This window comes from Aplysia californica, unplaced genomic scaffold, assembly GCF_000002075.1.
Source record: "Aplysia californica isolate F4 #8 unplaced genomic scaffold, AplCal3.0 scaffold00752, whole genome shotgun sequence".
Lineage (NCBI taxonomy): Eukaryota > Metazoa > Mollusca > Gastropoda > Aplysiida > Aplysiidae > Aplysia > Aplysia californica.
Genome location: NW_004798022.1, coordinates 166,995 through 174,781, shown reverse-complemented (window position 1 = coordinate 174,781; position 7,787 = coordinate 166,995). Strand labels below are relative to the sequence as shown.

The 7,787-nt window shown below is 40.8% G+C and overlaps 1 protein-coding gene across 1 annotated transcript in view; it reads right to left on the bottom strand.

Annotated features, from left to right (window-relative positions):
- The window catches only part of LOC101848386 (dynein heavy chain 12, axonemal), a gene marked incomplete in the record, with an annotated part of 110,807 nt that overhangs the window by 68,662 nt on the left and 34,358 nt on the right, over nucleotides 1–7,787 (bottom strand). The window contains 1 exon segment of the mRNA XM_035972586.1: nucleotides 131–266. Within this exon segment, the coding sequence (XP_035828479.1) occupies nucleotides 131–266 (136 nt within the window).

Here is a 7,787-nt window from a genome sequence, read left to right as displayed (position 1 = left end):
GGGGAGAGAGAGAGAGAGACTAAATAGAGAAAGATTAAGGTTAGCACCAAATATCAGCTTTCTACCTTTATTCCTTCATGGTCAGGTAAATAAAACTTGTGCTATGCCCCTCGTATACCAGAATAACTACCTTTCTGAGCCATATCTTGCACGACATCTCGCGCGTGCACGTCAATGACCACCAGAGCTCCGAGCGTGATGCGTTGTTGGGTGGTCAGTTTGCCGCGGACCAGGGCAACGATGTCCTTCATCTGTTCTTCTAGGGTCTGGTGGGTGGGGTGGGTGGAGGGAGGGGGAGGGGTGGAGGAGGATAGGGGGAGAGGGGGAGGGGTGAAAGGGAGAAGGGGGGAGTCATGATACGGGATCTCTGATGTTTTTTAGTTTTGTTTTTATAAGGTCATATAGATGTCTAAGTGCCGAAGATTACAGTCAGGTGTTACAAGAGAGTAACAAACATAAAAAAGAAGCAGAGATCAGGATGATAGATATTGGATAGGAAAAAAGGAGCAAACCACACCAGAGCATTCGCCAACCACCCACTATGTGAGTGTGCTTGAGGTCACTTAAAGATTTCAACAAATCCATTTTAAAAGTATTAATGTCAATTCCTTTGATGCTCCTTGTAGACACAGAATGTTTTTCAGGCTTGGTCTTAATCACACCCAACACAAGTAAAATGAAGAAATGATCAGAACATAGTTTGTCTAGTTTTTTTAGTTTTAGTGAAGGTTTTACGGCGCTGGCAACTGCATTAGGCTCTGGCCACACTGCGAGCAGAGCGGGCACAGCGCAGCTGTTTGAGGCGTTAACATAGGGTGGCCACACTGCAAGCAGAGCGGAGCGGGCGGTGCAATGCAACATCGTGTGGTATTATATTTTCATATCAGTTTCAGTTGCCCATGGATTGGAAATGATTGACGTTATTTGTCCTGGTCAATGGGGAGACTCAACAGAAAAAAGCAAGAAAGAAATAAGTGCACCCGAACATCTGACTGCAAATTCTTCCACTGATATCTGAATAAAAAGAGTAGAAGAAAAAAATGATCAGAATAATACGAGAAAGAGGTATCTAATTTTTTTTTTAATTTCTTATTAATTTTCTCTCATGCTTTATCCTGTTGTGGTGAATGGGAAATAGGAACATAAACATAATCATAGCACTCTCAGCGTGTTTAAAAGCAAATCAACGATACTATCTGAGTTTTGCAATATACAGAGAGTTTTAAACACGTAACTAAAATCTCGTACACACGCATATGCGATACGCACGCACTCAAATATATACACTCATATACACATATAATGTAATATGTTATAGGCCTACACAACAAACAACCTGCGTCTGTGGTGTAGCGGTAGGCACTTCGTTGTCTCACGAAGAAGACCCGTGTTCGATTCTAGAGTAAGCAAGAATTTTTATCAAGTATTTCGTTATTTCTGCTTTGACGTTGTTGTATCACTCTCAGCCAGGGTTGTGTGTGTGTGTGTGTGTGTGCGCGCGCGCGCGCGCGTGTGTGTGTGTGTGTGTGTGTGTGTGTGTGTGTGTGAGTGAGTGAGTGAGCGAGAGAGAGAGAGAGAGAGAGAGAGAGAGAGAGAGAGAGAGAGAGAGAGAGAGAGAGAGAGATGAAAGGGTTGGCGAAGGGAATGTTGGGGCTAACGATGGGGTCGTCGGCAGGTATAATTATGTTGTTATATCATTGAGAAGAGATCATGTAACGCCTTGTGTGGAATAAGAGTTTAGAGTACAAATTAAATTCATAGTGTAATGACTTTGGCCAAGTTGCACGACACCGGCGTGCTAAAGTAGTCCAGTTAAACGAATGTTGTTTTATTATTAATGCGCACATGCGTATATAATGCGCTTGTAAATAAACTTCAGATCTAATTCGTCTGTGCTTAGTTCACAACCCGACGTTCTGTCAAATCTCTACAATAGTTTACTCTGCTTTTCATCACCCTTTTCTAAGCTGTAACGTACTTTCTTTTTCCTTTCTTGTCATTGTTATTGTCACTGAATGTCAGTGTCAGACAGAAGGGAGAAAATTTCCAGCGTTTTCGAGCGCAATTGAATCGGGTTTATTTATCTTAGCTCGCAAAGCTTGAAAATATACTCACGTTTGCACGCAGGACACGCCTGAGCACGAATACAAGATATACCTATTCATTGTTCTCTAAAACATTCCCTTTGTGTACACTCATTTATCTCTCATTTTCTCTCGCGCCCCTCCCCTTCACTCTCTCTCTCTCTCTCCCACCTCCTCTTTGAATGTTATCTATTTCTTTTATTGACACTTTACAACAACGTGCGTGCAGACGTGAGCAAATTTCAAGCTAAGCCAGCGGCATTAAACAAACCGCCATCTTTGCGCTTGACCCGCCTCGAGTCGCGCAGCCAGTCACCTCTTTGTCTTTGTACATGTAATAATTTTCAACGCTGCGCTCTGCTGTGCCCGCTCTGCTTGCAGTGTGGCCAGAGCCTAAGGTCATATGAGCGTCAAAAGATTAGAGGTGTTACAAGAGAGTAACATACTAACAAACATAAAAAAGAAGAAGGGGAGACAAGGACGATAGATGTTTGATAGGAAAGAAAGAGCAAACCACACCAGAGCACCCGCCAACCACCCACATAGTTTGTCTACAACCGAATTTTTTTTCTTAAAGCGTCTGAGTCTTTCTTGATGACGACCCCGTCAAGTGTGCGGCCAGAACGATGGGTGGCTTCAGTGATGACCTGAACCAAGTTGTGCTGTCGGAATAATTCTGTCAAATGTTGAACTCCAGGGGACGATTATAATAATGGACTGCATTTATATTGCGCGTATTCACTTATGCAATGCTCTATGTGCTTAGCATGAAACATATTATGGAATTGTAAATCAATTTTACAGGCACATAGCATTGCATGATACGCGTGCACACATACTCACTCACGCACGCACCCTCACATACATACACACGTGCGTACATACGCACATACAAACCCACGACGATCTACAGCTTGGACTTGGATAGATTCTGTCTAACCGAAACATGATGAAAATAGAAAATGCTTTTAGTTTTTTTCTTTAAAATTTCTAGATTTTCTACTTCTTTGATAGTTTTTGGAAGCCTATTCCAAACAAGTGGGGCAAAATAGGAAAAAGAGCGTTAGCTATATGATTTGTATTGTAATTTATTGTAGGTTTAACAAAGGTTGTTTTGTCACTTGATGATCTCAGCGTTTTAGGTGGTACATAGGGTGTTACAAACTGTATTAGGTAGTCAGGTGATATATCATGTAAGCACTTTGAGAAAACGGCCGATAAAGAAAAAGAAAATACTGACTTTATGAGGAAATGGCGGTTACAAACATGCCCGGTATGGGAAAAAATACGGTTTTGGGGGGTTCTTATGCCATGAAATAGTTGTAGGAGAGGCTGAGGAAGCTAAAAATGCCTACAAATCAAATTCCATGATTTTGAGCCGAATTTTGATTTTGGGGGTGTAGCCCCCCCCCCCCCCCCCTTAAATTCATTAGTTGTTATTTTAAGGCTCAACGAACTTATGTATATGGCAGCAATGCCCCCCCCCCCCCTCTTCGACTTTGGCGTGGAAAAGATTTAACGATGTAGGTTGGAGGTACTAAATTAGCGAGTGTCACCTCATGATCATCACCACATGGTGTTAACCAAGTTTCGGTGAGAAAAAAGATGTCAATATTTTTCTCAGTGATGATGTCGAAAATATCTTCAGTTTTGTTTCTACACGATTGAACATTCATAATACAGTGGAAACCTGATATAACAGGGATGGCGGGAGTAGAGAAAAAGTCCTGTTAGTGTTATATCCGATCCCTGTTAAATCCGAAATGCAAGGAAAGTGAGCAATTGTGGACTAATCCAGGTGTACATATTCATGGGTAGTTAGGGGTTTTCGCACCGACTTTCTCCATTGCCTCACATCAGAAGAGCTTGGTCCACAGCATCTACAGCGGGTAGTCTCATCTTCTTTCGATCCAGAGCAAACTTTTCATTTCAGTATGCTGCCATTATCTTCTCTCTATCCTTGATAATGGTGGGAATCGACCCTTGTGGAATGTCGAACTGACGACAAATCTCTGCCAGTAGAGTTTGCTTTTTGTCAACAGTCTGGATTATTTCGTAATTTTTGTCAATTGAAAGGCATTTTCTCTTGCGCTTGACATCGTTGGTGACCATAATGAAAGAAGTAGGCTTCGATCTAGGCCGACCGGTCGTCCTCTCTCTCTCTCTCTCTCTCTCTCTCTCTCTCTCTCTCTCTCTTACCTTTTGCACGTTGTTAACAAGCCTTTGTCCCTGCTGTAACCGGTTGGGCTCCGATGAGGCCCTGTTATTGCCGATAACTTTTAATAGAAACAAAGAGTAGGAAAAAACGGGGATTTTAAACATCCCTGTTATTACCGGATCCCTGTTATTTCCGGCCTGTTATGTATGGTTTCCACTGTATTTAATAGGCTACATGATGTATAAGCCGTCCGAATGTGTCGGCTGTGTTCCTGGAAAATATTGTCGGCATTAATTCTGTATAAGTTGGTGTGACACACTTTTCTTCTCTTAGAATGAGAATCTGAGGAACTCACCTTTCTGTGGGATAGTTTCTCTTCTTCTTTCCTTTATCCTCCTCTTTTTGACCGTTTCGTTTTTGGAACTCGATTTAAGTTGTTTTTTCTTAGTCTCCTCATAACTGTAACTGTAACACTCTGGTGTGGTTTGCTTCCTCTTTCCAATCAAGCATCTATCGTCTTTATCTCCCCTCCTCCTATTTTGTGTTTGTTACTCTCTTACTTGTAGCACCTCTTATCTTCGGCACTTATACATGTATGACCTTGTTGTGTTGCAAGTGCCGTAAAACACTTACTGCAACTTGAAGGTATGTAACCATGGTCTTGAGGTGGAAATGACAACAGAGTGTGTGGAGAGTAAGTTATTCTATTGTCCTCTCAGAATACACTGTCTGTGTTAGAGCCACACTCACGCCATACTCACGCCACACTCACCACAGGCTGGGAGTCCATTGGAAATCGAATGTTCACTTGGCAAAACAAATTCGCGACCCCAGTACTTTTTTGTCGTATCTCCATTTTTAATAACAGCGAAAACAGCTCATAACAAAGAGTGAGCTTACGAAGAAGTCACATTTTCACTGTAAAAAAAAAATGGAGATACGACAAGAAAGCACTGTGGGCGCGAATTCTTTGGATATTTTAACAAAGAGACCGGAACTAAAACTGAGTAAAACAAGTAGACCAACACTGACTCCACTCGTCCACCTACACTGAAGAGTTGAAATATTTCTATTTTCTGGCAATTTTCATCCTTTCAAGAAAATTTTACATCGAGTAATTCATAAAATCTTAACACACGTGGAGGTAGATTCTATAATTTGTGAAAATGTCCAGAAATTAAAGCAGTGAGAAACAGCACAAAATAGAATGAGCATATAAAGAAGGCTGGCTGTTGGCGTGATCACAACTCACACGAGAGAGCACGTGGAGTGGATGGGGGGAGGGGGGGAGCTCATGTTTGCTTCTGACTTGGACTGTGTCTATATATGTGTGTTCGTGTGTTCAGGTAGAAAAAAAAGCATGCAAGTAAGTATAGCTCGTTCACTCTCGTCCGACCGCGGTTATGACGAGATAAAAACAAATCGCTCTGTTTAATCTTTCTGGGTCTTTGCATGCGGGTCTAAAAGTTAAGCCACCAACAGAATCTCAAAACCTCACTCATAAAAGTCACTGCAAACTAAGGTTCCAACACGTTTTCTTTGATGTATGCCTAAAGCGGGTCCAAAAAAATATTAGGGGATTTGCAACATACACCTAAAACGTTTAAAAGTTGACATGATATTTTCCTCAACACTACTCAACACGGTTCAAGAGACGGGGTGAGTACTTTTTGAGACTCACGTGGAGCACGTGGAGATGTCTGAACAGCCGGGGGATGAAATCTACAACTACAAGCTTACACTGAATAAATGTGGGGGCAGGGTGGTGTCGCTGTCTCAAAATGAGCAATTTGTAGGCAAGGTTACTCTAAGCCATTTATTTTAGTAGTCCTATGTTTATGTATGCATCCGAAGAGCGGTTTTTAATACAGGGCCCAAAGAGAAAAACTTTGTTTTATTACTGGGTCAAGATCTTTTGAAAAAATATTTTTGTCTGGTCGCTGGCCTGCAGAAGTGCCATGCAACGTTTCGTGGGCATAGGTAAATGTCTCAATGAGCGAGAATTTGTAAAGATAAGATAAGATATTACTTTACTATCTCAGAGGGGAACTTTCCTTGGCTGTACAGGACCGAAAAAACAATCGCAGGTATACATTAAAAATTTAAATTATACATTAGTCATTAAAATTCAATTTGAAAAGAGAAGAAAAGCTGACAAAATGTACATTCACATCAGATGCATCATTCAACCACATGCAGTAGTTATATAAAGATACATGCTCTAAGACCAACACACATCTATGCTCATTCTCACAAAAGCCTTACGCTAGATGGTAAAAAACTTCTTTTATATCTTTCTTTCTTTGTTTTTGGATGTACATATCTGCCGCTGCGTGATCTTAAAATTTGCGTGGAAAAGGGGTATGATGGGTCGTTTACAATGCTTTTTTAAATCTTTTTTATACGTGTGGTGTTATACATTTCATCAATTCTAGTAAAATCATGTCCAGAGATCTTGCAGGCTTTCTTAATGGTTCTCTGTCAAATTTTTCTCTATCTTTCACCTTACAATTCCCACCCCAGCAGCAAATACAAAATAATAGCACACTTTCAATCATAGAAAGGTATAAAAGGGACATAATCTTATTATCAACACGAACACTTCTTAATTTCCTTAAAAGGAACATTCTTTGATTTATTTTTTGATGTAGAGTAGCGTGGGGACGCCAGTCAAGTTTGTTATCGATTGTTACACCAAGATACTTGTAAGAGCTCACCACCTCCATCTCTTCATCTTTAACAAATAGTGGTTGTAATTGATCCTTTTTTACTGTAAAGTCTATTTTTTATTCTTTTGTCTTTTTTACATTTAGTAAAAGGAAGTGGTTATCACACCAATTGGTAACTACATTTACAGCGTCGCTGTATTCATTCTCATTTTGTTGTTAGACCTTGTAGAGTGGAATCATCCGCAAATTTTAGTAGTTTGATGTTTTCGTTACCAAAAGTACAGTCGTTGGTGTAGAGCATAGACAAGACAGGGGAGATTACGCAGCCTTGGGGCGCACATGTGTTCGTGAATGTTAGGTAGGATTTTACGCCATTTGATTTTACATAATGAGGTCGATTGGTTAAGAACTCAAGAATCCAAGCTATGATGTTCTTGTTTATGTTCATGTTAATTAATTTTGAAACCATTCTGTGCGGTTGGATTGTGTTGAATGCGGAAGGGAAAATCAGCAAAAAGTATCCTGCAGTAATTTCTTGGCGTGTCTATGTGTTTATAGAGCCTTATGCTAGATGGTCAAAAACTTCTGTTATATCTTTCTTTCTTTGACTTTGGATGTACATATCTGCCGCTGCGTGATCTTACAATTTGCGTGGAGAGGGTATGATGGATCTGGCGTGGTCAGACGAAAGTGAACAAGCTGTAACAAAAAGCTACCACAGAAAAATCATATGGACAACAACAACAACAACAACAATAATAATAACAACAACACCACCTCTCACTTGAAAGCAGTTACATAGTCCCTTTGCCCTTGTCCTAAAACACAGACGACACACTCACCACCACCACCACCACCACCACCACCACCACTACA